At 44.0% G+C, this 25802-nt stretch overlaps 1 protein-coding gene across 1 annotated transcript in view; it reads right to left on the minus strand.

The window, feature by feature from the left end:
* Positions 1 to 1545: 1545 nt before the first annotated feature.
* midn (midnolin) overlaps positions 1546 to 25802 on the minus strand; it is a 28541-nt gene continuing 4284 nt past the window's right edge. Inside the window, exons 3-8 of the mRNA XM_084921053.1 lie at positions 25334 to 25421; positions 25163 to 25225; positions 14166 to 14708; positions 12797 to 12920; positions 12203 to 12517; positions 1546 to 5292 (exon numbers count right to left, since the gene is read on the minus strand). Coding sequence (XP_084777179.1) covers positions 5030 to 5292; positions 12203 to 12517; positions 12797 to 12920; positions 14166 to 14708; positions 25163 to 25225; positions 25334 to 25421 — 1396 coding nt within the window. The 3' untranslated portion in view covers positions 1546 to 5029. The remainder of the gene's footprint in view (positions 5293 to 12202; positions 12518 to 12796; positions 12921 to 14165; positions 14709 to 25162; positions 25226 to 25333; positions 25422 to 25802) is intronic.

A 25802-nucleotide genomic window follows, 5' to 3' on the forward strand; every position in this document is an offset into this window, starting at 1 on the left:
CCACAAATTCAGACCCTTGGTTCCACTGCCTTTAACAGTGAACAGTGGAAAAAATGAAGCCAATGCAAAGCCCAGAAACCTATAGTGTCTCAACTGGCTACTTGAGACTGGCTTCAAAACCAAGTCTCGTGTTAGTTTGCATAGCCTTATAGTAGAAATGAACATACCTACACCCTGAAATGTAAAGGAGTTTTGGTCTCTATAGATAAGCATAGCAACTACAGGAGTTCATTTTTTTATTTACACATAATTAACACTTAATATTAGTTGTTTTTAAATAATGTTATTGCTTTGATGGATGGCAAGACAATTGTGTATACCTGTGACTGGTCAGCTCGACTTCACCTTTGCTTATTTAAGTCACTGAACGGGGCCTCTTGAGGTGTTTGTCATGTTGGTTCTGGAGCATATATTTACCTGATAAATAACATGGCTTCCACTGTGGTTAAACAGCAAGCTTAAAAAGTCGGTGTTCCAATTTCAGCAGCACTTATTTAGGATGTGTGATTCCCCCGTAATGTCCATTAATGTAGTTAAACAAGCTTGCTAGATAGCACTAGTTGCACTCCAATTTCTCATCTACATATGGTCAGCTCTCAGGTCAGTGGGGAGCCCCTGAGGACTGACAAACTTTATACTACAGCAGTGGCAATGTGCAAAGTTTGTAGTATAGGTAGCAATAGAGAGCTGAACTTGCTATGGAAAGTTAACTTGCTTCACTAGCATCACATGATTTCTTTTGTTTACTTTGATGATAGCATTAAGCAGTGCAGCCTAGAACATAGAAGCTAGTAGTTCGAGTATTACCACTTCATAGCCAGTCAGCTTGTTATGTATACAATACAATAAATAGACTAGTATTTATATAGGGGTTTTCTACTTTTACTCACACACTCAAAGTGGTTTAAGACTATAAGGGGAATTCACCCACTAAAAACGCAGATAAACACGTAGAAATGCATTTGGATACACCGGTAGCAATATTTTACCAATGAAATTTCAAGTTTTTCATATTTCACTCACATCAAAATACTCCTGTATACATTTAAGGCTATTCATCATCTCTCCCCTCCATATCTCTCTGATCGGGTTCAGATCACCATCCCATCTCGGTGTCTCAGATCTTCTTCTTCTCTTTCTCTCTCTCTCTCCCTGTCTTGCCACCATGGGGAGCAGGGCATTCAGCTGCTCTGCTCCTCGACTCTGGAATTCCCACCCTCCTGATTTAAGAAATATCACTTCTTTCTCTCTCTTTAAGTCCCAACTCAAAACTCACTTGTTCAAAATAGCTTATCCCACATAACCTCTCCACTCTGCTATTTTAAATTTGTTTTATGTCTTATGCTTTTATGATTGTGTAAACTGCTTGCTTTAATGTTGCTTTTATTATTCTGCTGTGTACAGTGTCCTTGAGTGTTTTGAAAGTATTATTATTATTATTATTATTATCATTATTATTATCAAAATACCTCATGAAACAGATCTCAGATGAAAATCACTTTGTCATATTGAAGGAGTAAGTAATGAATACTCATGGAGACAATGTGATGTACTCATTTTGTTATTTATTTATTACCTAAAAAAAGAAAATGTTCTATCACAAGTCACACTGAAATGTATTGCTTAAGAAAAAAAAATATATTCATATATTTTTTTCGCTTTTTCCATTTTTTTTCTTTTTCAGAAACACATTCTGTTTCCATTATACTCCACCAGAAAAAAAAGTTTCCCTTTCTCGGACATGAACATCAGCTGCTTCCACGTCCCAACAACCTTTTCCACTGATTTTTTTTTTGTAGTTTTTTTGTTTTTTTGTTTGTTTTTTTTTTAAAAATGCACAAAGAAATACATAATTCACAGTTACCATTTTGGTTTTATAAATTAATACAGTCACACATGTGCTACACCGGTCTAGAGCTAGAACATTGTAAATTGTATTCTTGAATCCTGTTATTTTCAATAGTTGGCTACAAGAAAGAACAGGCAACTTAAATGACGTGATCAGAATTCCACCAACATACTGTTTTTAATCCTCTCTGTAATGCTTTTGTCATCTTTTTTGTTTTGTTTCATCTTTGAGTTTTACACAGAAGTGAGGCACACACAGAGTATAGTTCATACATATACAAAAAAAACCAAAAAAAAACAACCCAAAATGAACATTTGGGAGGGGCAGGGGTTTAATTGTCCTTTAAAAATGATGGATCCAAGGAAATAGGAAGTGCATGTAGTCTTGGAAGTCCTTATAGGACCTTTTATTTTGAATCTGGGCTGTTTCTTGTCATCTACGTTCTGTGCTGTAAACTTCCTCAGATAAAAGTTACACAGATTTATAGCTTTTTTGCAGCTTGTTGGCAGCTGGGGACTGGGTTAAGAGGGATGTGTGGTTTGAATAACAGAGACCAACAAGCATGGCAACACAATGAAATGGGACAAAGACCATATCTGAGGAACAAAACCTACTTTTGAAAAGTATTTGATTCACTCAAACAAGCTTTAACCCAGAAAATCTACGACTCTCATTGCTGCAAAATACTGCAGTCATGTGTATCAACCAACAAAGTGGGGAAAAAATGAATAACAAGCTCAAATCTGACACTGACACTGCAAGGGCAACATTTTAAGGCACAGAAGCCTTGACATAATAGAGACTCCACCAGCTAAAAGCACTAAACGACAGATGCCCAGTGTCCTCGGTGACAAAAACGGTGTCCAACATCGATATGCACAGAAAGTTTAAAAAACAAACAGGAAACATTCCCACCCCCATTTGTCCCCAAGTGTCTCATTTTTTTAGTGAAAGGTAAGGCCACTTAAAAAAAAAAAGAAAAAGATGAGGTTCACCAAAAAGGTAATCTCTCACTGCAATCTCTGGGAGTGCAATCGTGGTTGGGTGGTCAATCAGACAGACCAGACGCTTCTCTTGAGTAGGTTTGATAGACAGTACTGTAAATCCTCAGGTCTGTTGGTTCCCTGTGAGAATGCATCCACGTGAGCCTCTGTTGGCATTCAGGCTGGGAGGAGGGGAGGCGGTTTAACAGTTTGCAGGCTGTTTGGGTCCTTGAAAGTCATTGGGGATAAGAACCAGCTTTTAAGGAGTTGAGAGAGAGAGAGAGTCAGTTGCTCTTTGCTCATCATCACATCATCATCTTCACTGCGCGCAACAGAAATATTCAGTGCCGAGCAACAAAGCTTAGCCCACACTTAACTTCATCCGTTTTGGTTTTGCGTCGTAATACTTAAGCAGGACATGGTTGTTCTAACATTGAAAAAAATTAAACGTTACAAAAGAACCTTGCCAACAAAAGCAGCATTGTTTATTTTCTTCACAAATTCATGCATGTTGTTAACCTTCATTTCCACAGCACCAGTTTCGTTTTTTTCTTCCATCAATAGAAAAAAGATCAGCATAATTACACACTTCTGCATGCAAAGGAAAGTCACTTTTCCCTCCCGTGTTTGTTTTTTTTTTTTTTCCCCCACATTTTAAGTCCCCATGTGTAGCAGCAAAACTGTGAAAGGCCTAACCTGATATGTCAATGAATGTACTGGTGGAGGCACTAGATAATGATGCCGGATAAAGACCCCATTTCGCCTCCCTCTTGGCCAGTAAAAAAAAAAAAAAAAAAAAAAAAATAGAGGCATCATTATGAGAACTTGTGATAACAGGTACACATCAATTGGGCATCAAACTGGGAGCCAATTTGCTTTTTCATACAGTCATGTTGCAAAGTAGTGGGCCATGTGCTCACGGCAGCTGAACTTCACAAATTTGAGAACGTATGGGGTCGTTTGAGAGAAGACAACTGGACAAAAACATAGGATATTCTAAAAATCAATTTACAACAAACTTACACACACACACGCCCTAACAAGCATTTGCCAATTGTCACATTTATGTACACAAACTCGAAATCCCTCAGTCTCTTCAGGTTTGTAACACATGAGGTTGGCTGCATGAAAAATGATCTTTCTGTAACTTTTGTTGTGGCCAGACAAAAAAAAAAAAAAGGCATGAATGAGCTAATGAATGATTGAATGGATGCACATATTTGTTGGTAGTCAACGATCTGACTAAAGCCACAAAGGGCTGCTGTTTTTTGAAAACAGCAGATAGGAAGAGAAATAAAAATAGATTTTTTTTCATATACATTTTAAAGATTTTAAAATCCTCTAAAGCACTTTCTGTTAATATTCATTTATTTTGTGTATTCATTAATCATTCCTATCAATACCCTATGTCACTGAGGTTGATATCAATACTTCCATATTTATTATTTATTCTATGTCAGGCCCCACCTCTTCCTCCTCCTTGCACATTTTGACCAGCTGTTATAAATCAAGAATATGTGCAAACTACTTTGAACTGTTATATGAAAACCTGAATGCTTTGTGAACAATGCTACATATTTTTGTTTATAAAATATAATAATATGCTTAAAAGTGGAAAAAGAAAAGGTTTAACCACCCCGTAACAGGTAAAAACTGGACTCTTGTTGATGAGTTTTGAGATCAATTAGAATGCCCACTGAAATAATCCATAGTCCGGCAGTTCTGCCCTTCTTCTGATTAGGAAACACTGAAGCCTCTGGTGCTCCTGTCCTGTTATGTCCAGTGTGGATCTCTTCATTTCTCCCCAGAGTGCATTTAAAAAGAAAAAAACAAAGACAAAAATTCTGAAAATACCACCACCCACTGAATTCTGCTATACTCAAGTACAGGTATGGTCTCTGTAATCAAACCCCCCAAAAAAGGTCTTGCACACTTTTAAGTCCAGTAGTTGCCTGTCCAAATCCAAGCATCACAAGAAAGTTCTTTTGCTAATGTTGCTGTATTATTTTTTTTTTTCACAAGGTCACCCACGAAGGGCAGAATGAGATTAGAGTCTGCAGGGAGCCTGTTTTCATGTGACAGATGACTGTCGCAAGGACAACTGTGATTTCCTCTCTGAAGTTACATGTCACCTCCTGCAAATCCGCTCCCTCAAAATTATCTCTAAGGAAATCCCAAGCAATGCTTTGCACATGGTTCAGGCCATGACGAACTCGGACTTCAAGTCAGCCTTTACATCGGGCTTCCACACGGAATCGTCAAAGTCCAGGTCCAGGGAGCCCTCGCTGGACATGCTGCTGTTGCTATTGCTGCGTCCCGCCTTGCGGTTGGGCAGCCACTGATAAGGAGCCCGTTGGTCCCGCCTGGCCTTCCTGCGCAGACGCTTCTGCTGCATCAAGAGCTGCAGACGTTCCACCTTACACCTGGTTGCGCGGTTCTCTGTCTGACGTATACGATCACCTGGACACATGAGAGAAGAGTAGAAAGACAGTCAGGTATTTTTCTTTACATAGCAAATGTTTTTTTTTTTTTGTTTGTTTTTTTAATTGTCTTTTCTCTTAACAGCTCTGGAGGAATTGGGGGGGGGGGGGGGGGGGGGGGGGGTGTTAATATGTGTGCCTGTGTAGCTGATGATAATGCTAAAACATGCTAGGCTCTTAACCTTGGCTCACAAATGCACACAAACACACATCCACCATTCACACAATGTAACATTGGAATCTGGTGGTTAACCTCCCCCACAGAGTATAATTAGCCTCCACAGTGCTATTTCATCCCCTTATCAGTGAATGGGGGAGACCTTCTCAAGGCTGAAATACCTACTAGGGTCAAAAAGATGCAAACCCCTGACAGACATGATACTTTCTGATAGCTGCCTATGATATTTACAAACGTAATTACCCATGGCATGCTTCAGTGACTGGATTTGCTCCTAAGTGCATTTCTAGCTGTTGATGTGCCTATAGGAGAGTCTAGTCTCAAGGGAGCGGCCTTGCATTGCACCGTGAATGCTTTCCTACACCAGCCAAGTCGAGTCTAATTCCATTTATACGTATATTCAGGGCCTCAGAAGGAGGGGAAAGCAACCGCAATCTATTAGCTAGCTCCATTAGTATCTGTCTGGGAATTAAATAATGGGCTAAAATGTCAATAAACCGAAGCACAGTGGCCATCCCTGCGCCTGCTGCATGCACCGCAACACACACACAAACGTTCACATCCGTATTTGGGTACACCATGTATTCACAAAAAAATACATACACAATGTGCACACCCGTGCACTGAACTACACACAGCTGCACACAGTCACAGGTGCACAGACAGACAGACAGACACACACACACACACACACACACACACACACACCAACAGCCACAGTAGCTTTTAACGTGGATCGATGGCAAATTAAAAAGACCTATTGATTAAACCTTAGCTCTAGTGCAGCCATCCATCTCGGGTCCAGGACAACGCTATTGGCTTTCAATAGAAAATGCAAGCGAATGGAAATTGTAAGCAGGGAGAGAGACGAGAGGAAAGCAAAGATTGTTTTTTTTTCTCCCCCCCCCCCCCCCCCCTTCCATTTTTTCTTTATTATGGCTTTAGCTTCCTACTCTCCACTCATTGACCTTACCCCCCCACTCCATCTATTCTACCCCTTCACACACACACACACACACACAGAAAGCCCCTTTTCTACCCCTCCCTCTTCCAGTTCTTGCCCCATATCTCCCTAGAGACAGCTAGGTGGGGCAGTGTGAAGAAGAAAAAGGAGGAGGGGACAGGCAGGGGACTGGCGGTGGAGGTGGGGGTTGGTGGTGTGGGTTAAGGAATTCCTACCCCAGGGGCAAGGGGGATAGAGAAAAGGACAGAGGAAGAGGGTGGAGGGTAAAGGATCAGCCGTAGGTGTCAGTTTTCCAAATCGATTGTGCCCTCTTCTGCTTCCCCCCCCCCCTTCATCGGAATGAATTCCGGACTCTGTGTGGGCTTAATTTACCTCTTTCCCTCATTTGCTTATCGGATCGAGCAGCCCAGAGCCTTTTCTCCAGCAATAAATATTCACCACTGTCTACCAGTGCATACTAAAGTAAACTGCCACTAAGCAGCCTCAATGGTGCTTTTTGAAAACAAAGGATGTGAATAGCGGCTCAGAGTTAACAGAAACATGTACGTCTTCACACAGCCACACAGGCAGACTTGGTTTTTCCACTTCCTGTCAATATGTTCTGTCCTGATATAAATGTATGCGTGCATCCAGATGCTCTGTACGCTGTGCGTGAGGGCAATGTGTCATCAGCGGAGAACGGGGGGGGTACACCACAGGGTGGGTGGGGGATATGGGGGGTGGTCTTCTACATTAAAGCCATTGTTCTGCTGCCTCAGCTCCATGTGACATCCATATATTCTGCCACAAGGCTTTGTTACCTCTCTGGTCCCCCTTCTACACCTTCTTCCCCTGCTCTGACTAGTCAAAAGTGAAACCGCCCTTCAGCTTTGTCAGAATATGGCCATAAACAATGAAATGGCAGAAAGCCAACACATGCCCACATAGAAAATCTGTTTGTCTGGAGTGTCTCTGTTTAAATCCTGCCTGTATTTCACGAAGGTAGTTCCTCAGTCATGATTTTGTTTTTTCTAAAAGGGGTAATTTACCAAAACGGCTCAACAATATGAAAGAAAAAAAAAAAAAAAAAAAAAAAAAAAACCACGCACGCACGCACACACACACACAGAGAATAAAGGGCAGTTTGGTGGTGAGGCAGGAGGTCTTGGCCTTTGGCTTGGCAAGAGCTCTGGGAATGTGCTTGGAGCTACACTAAGTGTGTGTGTAGCCATTCATCAGCGTCACTACCGGAGCCCTGGGCGGCTAGGCCGGACACAGCTGGCCGCAGGGATCTCCAGACTATGTTTATGACACTAGGGCTATTATTAGGGCTGGCTAAGAAGGACAGACTATACACACACATACGCAAAGGCTTGCCTGGAGCCTCACTGCAAAGACTAGAGCTTGACGTGAGCACAATAACCTTGGAGAACCCAAAGAGGTGACTAAAAGACATAGGGAATGAATTGTAGAGCAAGAGAGAGAATCCACACTCGTACACAACCCACCGTGGCACAGAAAAGACGGATGAGGAAGCAACTACGGATCTTTTCTTAGACACAGTGGAAGATTTCAAACAGAAGATGGGTCAAGGGCACCCAGAGGAAGGAAACACCAGGCTCTTTTTTTCCCCTCCTCTCTGTTTTTAACCACTCCCCTGCCTGCCTTTCACACTAAAACTCAACCTGAAGCAGCACATTTCGCCCTCCCCAAACTCATCTCCAAAGACTTTGACATAAGCCTTGTAGTAAATACAGTGGGCACTGCAGAGAAAGGCAGAAAAAAGACAGAGAGATAGAGAAAGAAGGGGTGATCTATGAATAATCGATGAGTCAGTTTTCCTTGCCTTTGAGCCCAGCCCAGCAACACAGCAAGGACTGAGATAGGGAGCAAACAGGAGGGAGGGTGGGAGGAGTAGGTGGGTGGAGGAGGAGAGGCAGAGGATGGAGAAAGAGAAAAAGACAGGAGGGGCTGCAGTGTGCAGGACGGAGAGGGAGATTAAAGGAGCTTCTCCTTTTATTGATTGTATAAAGATTGGCCTTCATTTACAGTTGTCTTATTGCTGTTGTTTGTTTGTTTGTCTTGATAAGTCTTGTGATCTTGCAGAGAGAACATTGTGTTTGCTCAGCATCCAGGGAACCAGGGTAGAGAAGGAGGGGTGGACGGACACAGAAAGAAAGAGGAGGGAGACAAAGAGAAAGAAAATCACATTGCAGCAAAATCACTCTTGGTTTCTTTTAGCATCTCTCTGTGCTTGTTTGAAGCCAGTCTTCATTACAAGTGGGAATAATAGTGGCACATTTAACATGCAAAAATACTGTAACGATCCTGAATCAGAAAGTACATTTGCTTTAACCCTTTTATTGTGTGGAAATAATATGTTAATAAACTAGAATAGAGTAGAATAGAATTCAACTGGAAGATTGAATTCTATTCTATTGAATAGTGCCACTCTGCCACTATTGAACATCACTAATGTTGCACTTTTTCTTCCTCTTTTACCTGGAGAAGGTATAAATTAGTGCTTCTAACATGTGTATTCAGATTAAATGCTCCGCATCGCCCTGACCTAACAAAGTCAAGCAGTAGCTCAAAGTCTGCAGAGCAAAGTTCAGCCGTAAAACCAACCCATCTGGAAATAACCCACCCAGCTCTACTTACTAGAAAGCAAAAATTAAACAAATCGGACATATTCTTAAGCAACCAATCAAAGTGGAGCTAATATGAGCACTTTGACAGCTGCTGAAAGGGCACTGACAGCCCTGCAGGGACACAAGCTCTTCAATGACTTTTAGACTTCATTTGCATTCTCTCTCTCTCCCTCTTGCTCTCCTTGTCGACAATGAAAGGGCACCTGATGTGCTTGGCTGGCTTTGCTAGGTATCTCTGTGCTGTGCTGCATCGCTGGGGCATTTGTTGCGTTACTGGTGCACGTGTGTCCCGGCAAATGTCTGTGTGTGACGAGAGGAGCTAAAGCCTGCCAGTGGATAATGTGCCATGCCTCGGCTAAGCAGGTCAGGGTTTAAATACAGGACGCAGTGGGGTTAAGGGCAAAGACTCCTTCTATGCGTGTCCCTCATTCTCTGCCACCCTCCCTCTTCCTTTGGCTTGCGCAGTCCCAGCCTGCACAAAGCTAACATGACCTGACATGTCAAATCGAAAGGGGTTAGGAGGTGGTGAAGGGATGTGGAAGAGACACAAGAGAGGAAGGGGGTTCGGAGAAGCTTCCAGAGCCAACTTTGCCCCCGCTTTGCCCCTCTCTGTGTGCCTGAGCTAAGCCAGCTGCAGTGGGAGTGAGACTAAAAGGCAGCCCTATAATCCCATAGCCCTCCCCTCTTTTGTCCCACAATGGTTCAGGCTGGTGCCCTCTATACTGCCCCTGTCCCTGGCCCCCACACAAAGGGTTAGACTGGGCAGGGGGCTAGTGGGATGTAGGGGGGATGCTGGGGAAGTCCAGCCTACTCAGCAAAGGAATTTAGCTAACAATCAACCTGTCAGGCCATTCTAAAACCCTCCTGTTCAAATTCAACACAAGTCCTGGTCTAAAAAAAGCCCTAGAACTCAGCAATACTATATAGCAAAACCATGAAACCAAGCTAGTCGCCACAGCCTTTAACCAGGAAATTTGTGATGGAGTGTGTGTGCATTTTTTTTTTTTTTTTTTTTATTATTTACATTCCTCTTCTTCACCAAAAGGTAAAGGCTCTCAGGAGACAGAAAAGCTATGTGACATTTTCAAGAGGCTCTCTCAACCCAAGTTTGATTGCGCACACATATTCAGGCAGCTGGGAAGCGCAGGCTTTTTTCCTGTAGCTGAATGAAGGCAGGTTTCTGTGAAGCAGAGTTAAGCTGCGGTGTTAAGTCCAGTAAGTCTTCCATCAGGTGTCGGCTGATAAGACCGACTGAGACCGCTTAGTCATCGGCATACTTAGAACACCAACTAGAGCAGGATACAAACAGGCACATAGCCCCTGTTCACACAACACACCAGGACAATCATTGTCTTAACCAGGCTTAGTTGGACAGGTCACCATTCAAGGCTTTCTGGAAGTGCATATTGTGAGCAGGAAGTTGGTTCAGGCCAGTTAAACTGGAAAATGGCAGTAGACAGGCTATTCTTTCACCCTTTGCCTTTGGTTAATGAGTGGACAGTTGGTGGACTGACGGACAGGATATAAACACCCATATGATGAATGAATGAATGGAGGCTTAGTTTTGTGGTTTTAACAACCCCCATCTTCCGCGTTGTCCCCCTCCTCCTCTCTCTGGCCTCAAGTTCACAAAGCAAATTCTTTTCAGAGCTGCATTTTGGAATAAATCTATTTAAAGGCCAAATGAACACAGACAATGTATTGATGCACAACACAGACATGGAAAAAGAAGGGGGTGATTAGGAGGAAGACAGAGAGATGGATTTTACAGACTGTTTTTGGATAGCAAATCGGGGTGGGGGCAGTGGCATTGGGCTGAGCGGAGATGACGAGAAATGACAAGACTGGGAGAAGAGGGGAAGGGTGGGGGTGAGTCAATAGGTGGGGGCAGAAAAGGAATGGTCTTTCCTGAGTTAGGAAAATAAGCTTGTGTTATTCCAACTGTTCACTGAATACTTGTAAATGCACTAAGGGTGATGCAGTGAAATACTGGACATTCCCAGCGAGTGAGTGTTTAGAAGCGACAACTGAAATACTTCATTCTGCTCACAACTAAAAGTCAGAAAACAAGGAACAAAGCCAGCCTACAATAGGTATGTATGCTCTTGCTTTTTCCAAACAGAAGAAAACATTAAACATTAATTAATAATTTCTACAATCCTTCCCACAAGACAATTCTACTTACGCTGGTAAATTTTGTGCAAATTTAGCAGCTCATTGAAGACTAGCTTGAGATAAGGAGGCAGAGGACAATGATGTTTTCCTCAGTGCACTCACGCCAAGCTTACAATGCTGACTGGATGTTATCAGCGCTGGACATCTGTTTGACACACAACATCCTGTGTCGCTGTAAGGAAAGGAGGTTTTAAAACATCCCAGCCCAGTCCTTAAATGGCATCATCTGAACTTTACACCTGCCTCGACCAAACTCTCGTGGGTATGTTGAGGTCTATACATGCCCAAGCTGCAGCCCGTATTTAGGAGGTAGGCTACATCACCCCAAACCTGTTCTAATATAAACACAGCCCAGCCCAGGCTTGAAGGGGTAAAACCTATCCCCTCAGCTCACAAAGACAAAAAGGCAACTCCATTGCCTGACAAGTGAAGCCTGACTGAACAGGTCTGGAGAAGCTAGTATTGCATTACTAAGAAGACCCCCCTCCCCCTCCGCTCTCTTCCTCTTCTCTCATCTGCTTCAAAACCTCCAGAGACACATATGCATGACTGTTTTTGTTCTTTAATCTGACTTTTCTGTTCTCGCTTTGTCAGTATTTTAGAGATGAAAATAAGCACTTGAAAACAATGATGTAAAAGCATCCCAACAGAACTGAGCTAAACATGATGTGATATGAGAACAGAAACAGAGACAAAGATAACAATGAACTCTTCAGTAGGTTGCGAGGCAAATGCAGAACTCACTGACAGGGTTCTAAATTGCATGCAATTTTACACACATATGCACACACACACATTCCTCCAAAGCTGTGGCAACTGCAGGAACATCTGCTTCATAAGGGCTTCAAGGGATGCACAATGACTTAATGTGTGAGGGGGTGTTTTTGTTTGTGCTCATGACATGTTTGCATGTGCAGAAGGGGAGTGGAGTGGAGTCACTCACCAGGGGGTTTGCACATGCGAATCTGGCTCTCGCACTGCACAAGTGGATGCAGAGCTGGAGGAGGGCTGCTGGCGGGCACAGAGGTAGCTTTGGCAGAGAGGCCCGTCATGCCAGCAACTGGAGAGGAGGGAGGCGGCGAGGGGGATGGGGAAGTGGGCGAACCACACTGCGTCTGGTAGCGGAGCTGGGTGAGGGAGGGGGGCATGCCCTGGTAGTGGCGTGTGGCGCTCAGGAGGTCATTGAGGATTTGCAAGATGGTCCCAATATCCCGTCTGGGACGCCCATTGCTGTCCTGGCAGTTTGGGTGCAAAGTGCCTGTGAGAGGAAGCAAAACAGACCAAAATAGTATTATAATGTTTGCGTGTTATATTTGTTTGTATAATGTTTGTATATCATTTGATTTTTAAAAAAAATTAAAACATTTAAAACTGGCATGCGTACAAGTCTAAAACAAAGGCCCAACAGAGAAGAAAATGTTAAATTTTTGTCAAGTTCTACTAAGAGGCATCTTAGAACTGGATCTCACTATGTGCACAGTTTATGCTTAAAGTAACAATAAGTCATAAGTCAGTAATGGCAGCTCTGTTTTCTTACCTGAAAAAGTCCCTGAGAAGACTCCGGGAGCATGGTTGACAAAGCTTTCAATGATGGCGCCGGGTTTACGGGAGCGTGGCGAGGAACTGGTGCCACTGTTGGAGCTGTTGGTACTGCAGTTAGCCTGAAGGGGGGGAAAGAAAAGTGTTATTAAAAGAGCATAAAGTGAGACCAAAACATGTTTGAGGATACAAGGGCATATGATCTATTACAGTAAAAGCTGTGAAAACTCAAAATCACTGTTTCAGGAGCTCCCTCAGTGACCTTTACCCTTTACCTCTGGGTGTAACTACCATTTGCACAGTGTAATTAACCTCTGCAGTTAAGGCTGATGGTTATAAGAAACCTCAGACAAGAGGAAATTTAAGCTTGCTGCCATGCCATATAGCTTAAGACTTAAGGTATTTGGTTACTTTACTGTGATCAAACTAAAGATGGTCACCTCACAACTTCACTTTGGCTTAACATGGATTGCTCAACTGACATGTGAAAGCAAAACTGAAACCCCCAGAAAACGCTTTGTGTGCGTATGCATGTGTCTTTTTGTCATGCATGTGAAAGCCTGATGAGGAATAGCCATATCCGTTTTCTCACTACTAAACTGGCCTGTCTCCTTGTTTTTCCTGTAGTGAACCATCTCTCCCACACAGTTCGCTGATATTTGGTTACCATTCACTATTCAAGGAGGTACAGAAAATATAAACAGCACATTGGGTTGAAGAACAGAAGTAAGTGTGTTTCTGCGTGTGTGTGCAGCTGTTCATGAAGTTATCCTAAGGTAAACAAATGAGCATAACGCTGAAAGTTAAATGACAACACCAGAACACTTTTGCTCCTATAATTTTAGCCCACTGCTCTTTACCCTGGGAAGACTGAGGTCATATGAATGCTGTGTTCTCATGGTGTACGCATGTGCTGGCTTGTTTGCATGCATTTGGGGAACACAGTGTACTCCAGTGATGAACAAATGTACTGTGGTTTGGACACACACGGACACACACACACACACACACACACACACACACACGTAACGCTTCTTCAGAGCTGACTAAACCACGGGTTCACCCTCGTGCTACAAGGATGTCCCATTAATCTAATTGATTTAATGGAGAATGATTTAGTTGTGAGGATGATACTTGGGTCAAATGGTCATAACCCATCCACTCTATCGTTCTCATGGCAGCCCAAGTGCCTGTGCCTTTCTTATGTATTGTAAAGATGTACCTACTTTTACTACTGAACCCTTTTATTTGAGAAAATAATATAAGACAATATCTTACCAATCCTATGCTGTGATTGGCTATTATTAAAGAAAAAAAAAAAAAACACTACTTAGGAAGAATTATAAGAATATTTTCTTGAGGCTTACCTCAGGGCAGAGGACTGGGGCTACAGGGCTGACCTGGCCGATCTCGTGGCTGGGTTGGCCTGAGGAAGGCTGGTGGTAGTGGTGGTGATGGTGGTGGTGGGGGTGGTGATGATGATGAGCGGGCGAGCGGAAAAGACCCCCAGGGACATGGGATGGGCGATGGGAGTGTGGTGGAGGAGTAGGGGGGCTACAGTGAGCAGAGGAGGGCGACTGGTGGTACATGGGAGGAAGGGACTGGAGGTGTGTGGAGGGCAGGGGAAAAGAAGGGGATCCTGGGGAAGAAGGGGAGGAGGGGATAGGGTGAGGATGGGACAAGTGGGGGCTGGGGTGATTATGTGGATGCTGGGGGTGTTGATGAGAGTGCGGGTGAGTGTGGGGAACCCGGGGCTGTCCCTCCGAATTTCCCCGGGTGATGAGGTGCCTGTGCTGGAGTTGGGGACCACCGGACTGCTGCGCTGCCAGCTGGAGCTGGACGAACATCATGTGATCACCTACACGCAGCGCCAAGGTGAGGGGAGAGCGACCAGACAGGAAGTCACTGACCTATTGATAAAGAAAGGGGAAAAAGGGTTAAGTGATTCAATGTCTTTGCTTTTATGCAAGGTATCAACACAGCTTAGCCAGATGACAAAGTCTAACTTAATATATGATGCTCTATATCCAGATTTAATGCCACTCTGGCATTTACAACTGTTCACTGTAAAAACTATGGCACTAGAAAGGCTCCCCATGCATACAGACTTCCTTCTTAGTAAATGAACAATCTGGGCCATGGATGCCAGTTACAGTGCACACAACAGCTCTTTGAGCTACCCCTCTCACAGAGACACAGACACACCACATAAGCTCATCGTGCAGTCAAACACTAGTCTGTAATAGTCATCTATTTACTTCTGTTGGCGGGGAATGGATAGGGAGGCCTACTGGAAAACGCACACATACACACAAATAGAACCCACTATTCGTTGCTTCCCATTGCCACTCAGTCCGTTCTTAGTCAGCAGGGTTATTCAGCTCAAAGACAAAGGCCACCCTTCTGTTTGGCCCATGGCCTGAAAAATCAGTCCCACGTTTAGGAAATCCACCCCGCCTGCATCTCAAACACAGAATAGTCAATTGTCTGTGAATCTGCAGCAGATCAGGAAGGGATGCCCATGTTTGGAGCATTGGCAACAGCTAACTGGAGCCAAGTGTGGGGGGCCTTCAGTGACCCACCCAAGGCCTGGATGGACACACACACACACACACACTAACAAGTACAGAGTTGTCACGACTCGGCTGGAATATTCGTGCTAAATAACAAAACCTCTCTTGTCGTCCTCCTGTATGCCTGTGGCTCTCATGCTGTGTATTGTGACTTGCTGCTGAAGTCCAAGCAACGAGAGTCTGACATGTATTTATTTACTTTTTTTCCCCCAAGTGAGTGTGATTCAGGAGTCAAAGCTTCAGTGGGTCTTGAAGACTCAGCAATAATGACTCAGGTTCTCCCTAAATGGAAACAAGCAGAAATGGCCAGCACTAGCAAATACAAAGTGGCGCTCCAAAAAGATTTCAACAATCACTACCGCATGTGTGATTTTAGTCCCCAGAGAGAGAGGGAGGACAGAAAAGCAGAACAGAGCACAGGGATAGATATATACAAATAACAAAGCACAGAAAATAATATATAAAAAGAAAAAATAAATTCTGAGCAAAGGACTTATATTTGGAGTGTCCTTGTAAGATGCTCGCCTGTAGTTAACCCTCTGAATCACCAGGCTCTGCCCTCCATCACATCTCTCTCTTTTCTTCTGCTTATTTATTTCTCTATCGACCGCTGCCTCTCTGTTGCCAGGGTGACCTTTGGACATTGGTATTGACATGATGTGGAAAAAGAGGATGAAGGGAGAGGAGGGGCAGGTGAAAGAACTAAGGGGTTGGGATGATCTGATGGCTAGAGCAAAAATCGGAATAAAATACGCTGCTGGATAAAGGGAAACTCAAACTTCTCAGAATGTAAAGTCAGCCACTAATGATTTATTGACAATCCACACTCACCACGATTACCCCATCGTGGTGAGGCGATACGCTCAGCAGGCGCGAGGTGGGGTGTGAAGTGAGGAGGAGAACAGCGCAGGGGGCTACATGTGACATCGCTAGGAAACTCCATACATAAAAGGTCAGGAGAAGAGGTGTGCATGTGTTTGAGACCTAATGGGGAGGCCTGCTCCAAAAGGTGGGTGGGGGGAGAGACAGAGATGAAGAAAAGACCAGAGGAGGGGGAGGAGACAATGACTGTGTCTGTGACTGACAGCTGTCAAGAGTAAGTGTCGACAGTTTGTCAGCCCACAACACACAGAGCGGCATGCATACAAATCGAAAGCCCCAAGGGAGATCGTCAACCCAATGTTTAGAAGGTGGGGAGGGGGGGACACCCCTGTGGGTATACGTTATAGACCTCTGATCCTAGATCCAAATATATTCGGGCTGAGTCGACGTCCAGTTCAAACAGGTTACATTTCACACTTCGCGTCAGAATCCTGTTTCCAGGAACCATGTGAGATCAGTTTTTACCTCCCTGCACAGATCTGATTTTATCTGCAGAGAAAATGCAACTGCTGCTAAACGGATACATGTTGCTCAAATTTACGCTGTGACATGGAGGGGGAGGGAACGACCACCATGACTTCTGGGTACCTCCACAGCTGGTCAGAGTGAATGTCATAGGGTCAAAATTTGCATGAAACCAAAGGAGACTGCAAAGCTGTACTTCTATTTCTTTCCAAGAAAGGAACATCCAAGACGCCAAGAGCCAAGTATGAACAGGATCTTTGCTTTATCACTGTTTTTCTTTGTATACAAGCACATGCGAGCAAAAGTGAGAGGAAAAAGACCAACTGTCATGACAGCAAGACAAACAGAGAGGAGGCTTGATTACCTTTATAATGACTGGGGTGGATTATTCAAAACCACAAGACAGAATTCATGTACTCCTACTTCCCAACACCACATAGCAGGTTTTAAATTAGCCTGCGAAAGAAGCAAGCTCGCTTCCTCACACCTTTTTTCCTTCTTTCCCGCCTCCAGTTGATTTTTGTCACTCCAGGTCTCAGAGTCTCAGTCGTTGACTCATAAAGTCAATTTAGAAGTTGCTCACACAAACCTTCACATGTATATGAGAACTAAAAATGTGTGTGACCATGTGACTCATATGGGGTCTCCATACATACACCACCCACCAGAACCTCTTCTTTTAGGCAAGAAATTAAAAGGCCACAAACCCACACAAACACAGACATCTCAGGGAAAATGACAGGGGACATCTCAACTACTATAATTCCATCGGACACTCTCATATATTTGTGGTTGGCTTTGATTTCCTCCAGAACATTATCAGAAAGACCCAAATTAAACGTTCAGGTGTGGAATTCCACTCGTCCAAACCAAACAGCTACATCACTTTCATCTGACACGCCGTCTCCCTGACAATTCCCGAAAAGGAGGGCGAACAGCTTGTGTAGCTGGGAGCCGGGAGCTGTGGAGTGGAACACCTGAAATAGGGCCCGTTTCCTAAGGGAAGGGAGGAGGCGGAGGATGATACAGTGCGCCCTGCCTGCCAGAGGCTAGATTGGCGAGAGTGATCATGTAACAACAAGCCTTTTCCAGACGGACAGAGACTATGAGAGAAACAAGGGGAGGGGAGAGCGTTAGAGAGTGCATGCATATATATATATATGTGTGTGTGTGTGTGTGTGATGGGGGGGGGGGGTGGAGAGGAAAAGGGGCACTGTCTTGCTAGAAAGCTGGCAAGCTCAGCTACAGTCCAAACATGCCTGTCTGCTCTCAGGAGCACAGTCAAGACAGCCAACGTGGCTGGCTACCATTGACGTCAGGACAAACACCAGATAGCACTTTGTGGAACATCACAGGCAAACAAAAAAAGCGCTTCATAGCTTGTCTTTAAGTCTGCAACAGACCTCCAATTCTATTTCCACCTTGGTCTTTGAAGGACGCTGTACAAATTCCAGTCCTTTATGAAAGCAACTTATAAAGGAGAGTCATAGGACAAGGAGAATGGAGACCCCGGGTTTTGTCAAGGCAGACAGAAAGAAACCAGCACTCCAGTGTTCTCCTTATAATGAAGCAGCAGCATGAGGAGTTCATGCCTAACAAATAAGGCGTGCATTTCCTGACCGCAAACATAGTTGATTATACTCACCAAAAACTGCACGGATAAGCTTATTTAGCAATATACAGGTACTGAAAAATGGCTCTTCCATCTAGTAGCCGTCAGACCCACCTCTCTAACAAGTGACCCCAGAAACAGTGCTCTCAGCCATTTTGTTTTAGTTGTTGGGTGTCCAGGAGGTGGGGTTTGTATGATACTTTGGTTGCTATGCAGTAATGGGAGAGAATATGATAAGGGGCAGCTGGGCGAGGAGGGGTGGAGACAAGATGGAGGAGAAGGAGAAGGGGGGGATGGCATGAAAAAAGGAGGGAACAAGGATGGTAAGGGGGGATGGGGATGCTGGCAATGAGGGTAAGGTGTCAGAGTAGTAGTGGTGGTGGGTGATGAAATATTCAGTGAGAGTGCGCCTCTGGCTCCTTCCCTCTTTTTTTTTTTCCCTTTCGACATCTCTGGCTGACAGTTTTATTTATTGGGGTCCCTGTGGTTCAAGGAACTCATTTGCAGTCGTTCTTCCTTTGCACACTAAGCGAACTAAGGAAGGGAGATAAGGAGTGAGGGAGGAAGAGAGAGGCTGAGAGTCTAAGGACGGGTGAAGAGGGAGAGGGAGAGGGAGGGAAAGATAGAGAGTGCTGCCAGCACTGAGCTGACATTCATGAACAACTGAGCAGCTTTGTGCTGGGGAAAAGAGGATAGAGGATTGGAAGGCGGGACGGGCGGGGGAGGAGAAGGAGAAGCTGCGAGAGGAGGAAGTCGCTCCTCCAGCCATATTCTGGTTCCAGTGCAGCTGCTCACCTGCCGGACAGCGAGGTGGAAAGGTATGGTTCAAAAACTGCTTATTAACCCTCCTATCGACCTAAATGTTTTGATCGCACCAGGACTCTATTGATAGTCTTTGGGTAGACACGCACCAGCTAAAGATGCAATAAAAGGCTCTCAAAAGAGAGAAGGAGAAAAAAAAAAAATCAATGACTTGCATCATCCCCAAATCCTAAAGGCAGAGGGGGTTGAATCTTCAAAGGCACCATTAGAAAGATAGGCATCTGTAACAGTACCTGATAAGAAACAGAGGGGGGTAAGTGGAGTAAAAAAGGAACAGCTGGCCATCATAGAATATGATCGGCTCCATGAAAGGAGAGATCAGAATGGCAAAGTCAAGACGATCGGGTTCCTGCAAAAGCCACTCCTTACAACTAGCCAGAAAAACTGAGCATATTCACCTCTTAGTCCCCAGCTATCAAGATCCGGTTTAAAATCAGGCAAGCAACACCAAAGAAATCTTCACTTACTCGTTTCCCCGCTGTTCACTTTCCTCTCACTCCCTTGAAAGCCATTTACACCAGCTGATTAATACAATTTAATCAAGATCCTGTTCTGGCAGAGAATGACTTCACAGCATTTTCTGTACCCGGTGAGACAAATTTGTGGATAGTTGGGAAAAACAACATCATACGAAGCAGCGGCAAATGAAAGAAGAAACAGCATCACATGTTTCTGAGATAAATGAAGTGGGTGTGGGGAAATGGAGAGATAGGTATAGAAATTCTGTGACAGATGGAGGAACGTTAACAGAAAGACGGTAAGTAATTGCAACGGTGATCGTGCAAAAATGCTGCCTTTTTTTTTAAGACGTTTCTCATTTCCTCATTACGTTTTTGTAGGAAAGACTGAAATGACCTGGCTCTTTTGAACCCTGCACCTCTGCCAGCAGCACCATATCCCTAGTAGCACTGGCTTCATTAGTCTTGGTAGTGGCTATCGAATGTGATATACATGGCCTCCATCCTCCCACACAGTAGCCCCACTAGTCACGATGCCTGCTACTTGAATCACAAAAGCACTGTATCGCCAGGGAATGGAAAACAATGACGGTCACGACTCCAAAATGGAGAAGTAAGTCTCCCCTGGTCGCTCAGTGAGGAAACATACAAAGAGAAACATTAAAAATGGATGTTGGCACATGCGCACACCCACAGAAACACATGCATCGAGATGAATATACATAATAGGACAATGAAATTCCCTGCAAATCCAACTCCCTTTTGACTGCCCCACAACACACCTTGATTCCCTCCACCCATCCCAGCACTTCCCCTCCCACTATGCATTTTAAGCATCACAAAGGGGATTACACAGGTGCAAAAATACTGCATGATCAGCCTATTAATGCAATTTTCAAGGCCAGGATTTACATGAGCAGGGACTGAAAAGGCCTTTAGATCAGCATTGTTTTTTTATTCCATGCACGATTTGATTTACACATTCAGCAACAAAATTAATTTCTGTAGCTTTCATTTTAGGTTACAATAAAGGAAATTTCCATTCTAAAGAGCAAAGATTCTGTCTCTTAAGCTGCATGCATATAAAAAGCCTTAATCTCAATAGTAGTGAGAAGGACAGAGGAAGCTGGGGGATGTAAAAGGGGAGGAAACCCTTCATATTGACCAACAGGCAGACTTGGTCATTCTTCAATTCCTCGCGCTCCCAAATCCTCAATACAATTACTCTCCAATGATTTCCAGTATTATCAATCCTACTGATTAACTGACATCAATATAAGGTGATGTGCAGGGCGCAGGACTGCAAAGAGAAACATATTGACCATTTGCATTGAGCTGTTTTTACACACAATTGTGTACATAGACACACACAGGTCCAAAGTTCATTTGTCTTTTTAAAAAAAAAAGCACTACTTCTTAAATCCTCATTTTCTAGTAGCACCTCTCCTCTTATCTCCATTTTTCTTCCATCATCTCATCTTCCCTGTAATCTCTCAACCATGTTAGCCTTCCTGCCCACTGTCCCCAACCAATAGCACTTAACTACACAAACACAAATACACATTACTGACTGACTTGTGCAAAGCTCCCCCTTTCTTTTCTCCTCCACCTGTCAGGCCCACTGTGGCAACCCCTGAGGGAGGGATAGCAGAGGAAATAAGGAAAGGGTGACCCTGAGGTGACTCCCCACAGATTGTTAGAGCCTGTTAAGTTTGCGTCTGTCTGCTTGTAGACACAAAGACAAAACCGTGCCGTATCCCAGCCAGAGGAAGAGGAGGAATAAGTGAGGGGGATTTTGGGGGGGGGGGGAGAGATTGTGCATGAGGACAGGAGGTGCTTGTCGCTGGGAGCGAGAAAAGTAGAGCAGATATGTAACAGCGTATTCTCCTGGGACACGTGGAATGGCAACACAGCCTCCTCCTGAAGCAGTCTGTGTTAGTGTTCAAGGCAAAATTTGTCAATCTGCAGCCTGCTGAGCCTCGCTCCAGCTGGGTTGTGCATCGATTTTAAAAACCAGTATGCACCACTGTAGCTGCACTCAACAGGATTTTGGAGTTTGAAGCCTATTAGGCCCTTCTTTGCCCCCCCCTCCCCCTCAGTACTACCACTAAAGGAACTAGTCATCCTAGGATGTGTCTGTCCGACAGGAACTACTCCTTTAGAGCTTTCAATTTTTGAGAGGGGTTGAAAAGTTGGTGGGCACAGTCCTGAAAATTTTCTGAGCTTAATGCAAACTTGGCTAAATTCAGAAACAAGCCACTTAAAAGCTGATCTCTCAAACATCACCATCAGCAATCTAAAAATTCGCCCTACAGAACAAACAGCAACAACTACCTTGGCTTGCTCCAATGAGGTCACCGTTTTGGTGTCACCGATCTATAGTTACATAACTTATATTGTTTTGGAACACTCAGAATTGACATTCTGAAGCTTACACAAAATTATTATGTCACTTCCAAGAGTCCGATGGAGCCCAAACGGCACTGGAAGGACTGATTAGGGAGAAGGTTTGAGTAAACGATTGTCCTATCTTGTGCCTAACATGACTTTTTGAAGTGGAAAGGTGACTAATCATTGTCTTATGTTTGTCAGCTGAGCCGGTGTGGTGTTCATGCTTTAGGATGGGAACAAAGAGGTGGCTGCATAGGGGGGAAGGGCAATGGGGGCGGGTGTAGGGATGGTAAGGGTGACGTCTGGTTGGCTTTTATTCTACCGTCAATGTGCATCAATGAGCAAATAGTCCCTGTGTGTTAAATGGCCACATAATCAAATTCTAAAATAGATCAAGAGCTGATGTTACTGCCTAAATGTGACTAGAAATGGTAAATATTGCTTTCACTACTTGTCATAGAAGTATACATTTATTTTACAACTAGGCTCAGACATTTTCTCATTCTCTCATCATGACCATAAATCCTCTTAAATATATCCTTTCAATTTGGTGTGTGTATGTGTGTGTTCCCATGTATGACTGCAAATATAAGCTGTACACACAGCCGCTATTTAGCAGACAGAATAAGAAAAGAGTAGTGAGTAGTGCAGGCAACTGTATTTTGATGGGCTGTCAGGAAGCAGTGGCTTAAATCAGCTTAGATGTCATGCAAAAAAAAAGTCTAGGAGGATGCCAGAGGAGGAATTAAGGCAGCTATGATTGTCCTTGCTAAAGAAGTCAGCCATCACGGTCAAAGTGAGGCAGCTCGCCGGACTTGCAAACCACAGCACATTTAAATTATAGTGCCCTAGGAGAGCTGCTAAGCAGAAACAAGAGAGGGAGGTGAAACATAGGAGAGTGGGAAAAAATAGCATTTTAATCATTGCTGGGTAAGAACTTCCATTAAATGCCCCCCACCCCAAACTCATGCCACAGGAGACTGAAACAGCCCTTGGAAGCTGTCATGCGCTGCATGAGTTGTTGACTAACAACCTGGTAGCTGAAGACTTTTTCATAATCCCGATAAAGGAGAAGACATACGATGATCTGCTCAGTGCAGCTCGGAACCCAATCTGGAAATAAGACCTTGCATGACCAAAATATTTGAAGGGGTGATGGCTTATTAGGGTCCAGGGGTTAACAACCAACTCTTGTATGCCTTTTTCTAAGAACTAACCCATACCTCCCTCAGGCTATTTTTGGTTGCATGGGCATATCAGTTATCCTGTCAGACACTTTTAAGGGCTAAGTGCATTGATTGATTTTTGATAGCCCCAGAGTTAGAGAGGAGATAGGAAATGAGGGAAAGCTTTTGTGTTCCTATTTTTCTAATCTTACAAAGATCTGTAATCTCTCCGCAATCTATATCATTCCATTTCGTTTCATGAATTATAAAGAAGAATCAATTTCTGTGGATATAAACACACTAAAGCAGCTTTACGCCTTTTTTGTGTTTTACTGTGACATCAATCTCCTGTTACTCATTATTCGTTCCGTACCCCGGCGTCAGATTACCATTTACAGTGAAATAAATATGTATGCAAAAGTGGTGTATGTGGTAACGTGTGGTAAGCATTTCGTGAGAAAAACGCAAGCACTTGACTCATAACGAATCTAAGTATAATAAGGTTACGTGGACAGGGAGATACACAGGAAGACAGGTAGAGTGAGAGATCGGTTCCTCTGGGTCGGCGGTTGAATTATCATCTGCCTCTAGTGAAAATGACAGTCACTCTTGGCTACCCAGCAAAGGCGTACCACATGATGGGCAAGGCTTGCTTCCAGCCTACTTACAGTGTGACATACACACACACACACACACATCCAATAACAGACACGCACACATCCACTTACACACACCTACACACATGCAGTCATCTGCTGTCAGTGCTACGAGATGCATGCTGAGTTCTCTCTGTCACACACGCGCACATACCAAGGCTAGGATTTCCACCATAAAATTATCAGCAGGGCAAGAAGCCATACTGAACCACACTCTGCTATCACTGAGCAGCCCACATCATCTGATAATTATTCCACTAAACAGCGTCGGGCAAATTCTTCAGGATGTAACCGCTGTTAAGAGTTCAGTTAACTCCTTACATCAGTGTTATTGTTTCACCGTCTTGTACCGTTCTGACATCAGACAGTAGTGCATTGGTGATACACTTACGTACATCTCAGTGTTGCCCAACTGTACAAAAGGAAGTGGATCTGAGTCAGTCAGTCAGCTGCAAAGTGTGTCATACGTCACACTGTTGTCTGTGAGCGTTCAGCCTTATCGCCTCTCTTCTCGCTCGGTTTCTCTCTGTGGCCAGCACGGAGTCTTTTTTAAACTTCACACTCACTATTGATCATTTTGGTGAGTCATGCCGCTCTGACTCAAATACATACTGTACTTAAGCAGGCCTACAGAACTGTTTCACTGCAAGCACAGGGTGTAGGCCTCACTTGGCCTGTGCATGCACACTAGGCTTCCAGGAACCCTGTGCTAATACTGAGTGAGAAGACTGTCATCTGATGATCCAGCACTCTGTGTATGAGTGAGTGAGACTACAATCAGTCTCCATGCAGCCACAGCACACTTCCTGGAAACTCGCCTTTGCGTGTGTGCGCTCGTGTATATGTGCCTGTCAGTCAAGACCGTGAAATACAGAAGAAGCGGAGAGAGATTATAGATAAAGGCGTAAACAGAAAGATGGAAGTAAGTGCTGGCCCTCGCAACAGCACATAAGTTCTTCTTGAGTGGTGTTCGCGCTAGCTTCCTACAGGGCTGTGCATGCTTGCGCACACACACACTATCACAGATGTTACTAGGATACAGGAGGGTGTTGTTGCTTATTATGTTCTAACAGCTCACACTGGTTGTCTAGCTTGGCTTGGCTTGTTTAAGAGGCTGAGATTAGACAAGCAAAGAGGCTTGCACAGCCGGCTCATCTCTGCCATATCTGGGTGTTGCTCTGTGCTTAACTGAAGCTTCCACCTTCTTTAGCCGTAATGCAAATATGCACACAAAAAATTTGGAGCTCAGTTTAAGTTGCAGGATTCCAACTTTGCTTTATCAGCCTTGATTTAGGCTCAACGGACACACACATGCACAGGCACACATATAAATCCTTACCTGAGTTTCTGTTAGGCTCTCCAAAGCTTGCATTACTGACTGTTCTGGTCTTGATGCTTGAGACTGCATGACAGGAATAAAATACAAAGTTTAATATGTGTAATGTTTTAAGTTCATTCTTTAGATTTGGACTCCAAACTAAAATAAATTCACAGCAAGCTGAATCCATACCATTAATCCTGCTTCAACTGTTGGCACAAGTGTTAACTTGCTCCCATCCGAGATGCCTAGATCCTGGAGTTTGCCTGAACTTAGTCGCCTGCAGGGATTGGGGAGAACAAGATAATTAGACTGTGCTGACAATATATTCTCTCTTCAGACATACAAACACCCTTCAGCCAGGGGGTGCAGACGGACTTCAAAACTATTTTGGAAAAGAGCTGTGGGTGTAAAGCTCCACGAAAGAGAAGTATTGATTGCACTGTCATATTTCAATTTCGAGTATAGTGGAGCTTGACAAGTGCTCGCAGTGGATATTTGGCACCACTGGCACTTGCCTAAGTGGAGGTAGGAATTTTTTTTTTCTTGACAATATCAGTTGCACAAATGAGGAAGAAAAACTTCATGCTGAAACCAAGACCACAGCATATTAAATTTATAAATGAAAAGAATGGCAAGTACTAGAATTGCATGGACACCG

This window comes from Perissodus microlepis, chromosome 23, assembly GCF_051167445.1.
Source record: "Perissodus microlepis isolate ML-2025 ecotype Zambia chromosome 23, ASM5116744v1, whole genome shotgun sequence".
In the NCBI taxonomy this organism is placed as follows: Eukaryota; Metazoa; Chordata; class Actinopteri; order Cichliformes; family Cichlidae; genus Perissodus; species Perissodus microlepis.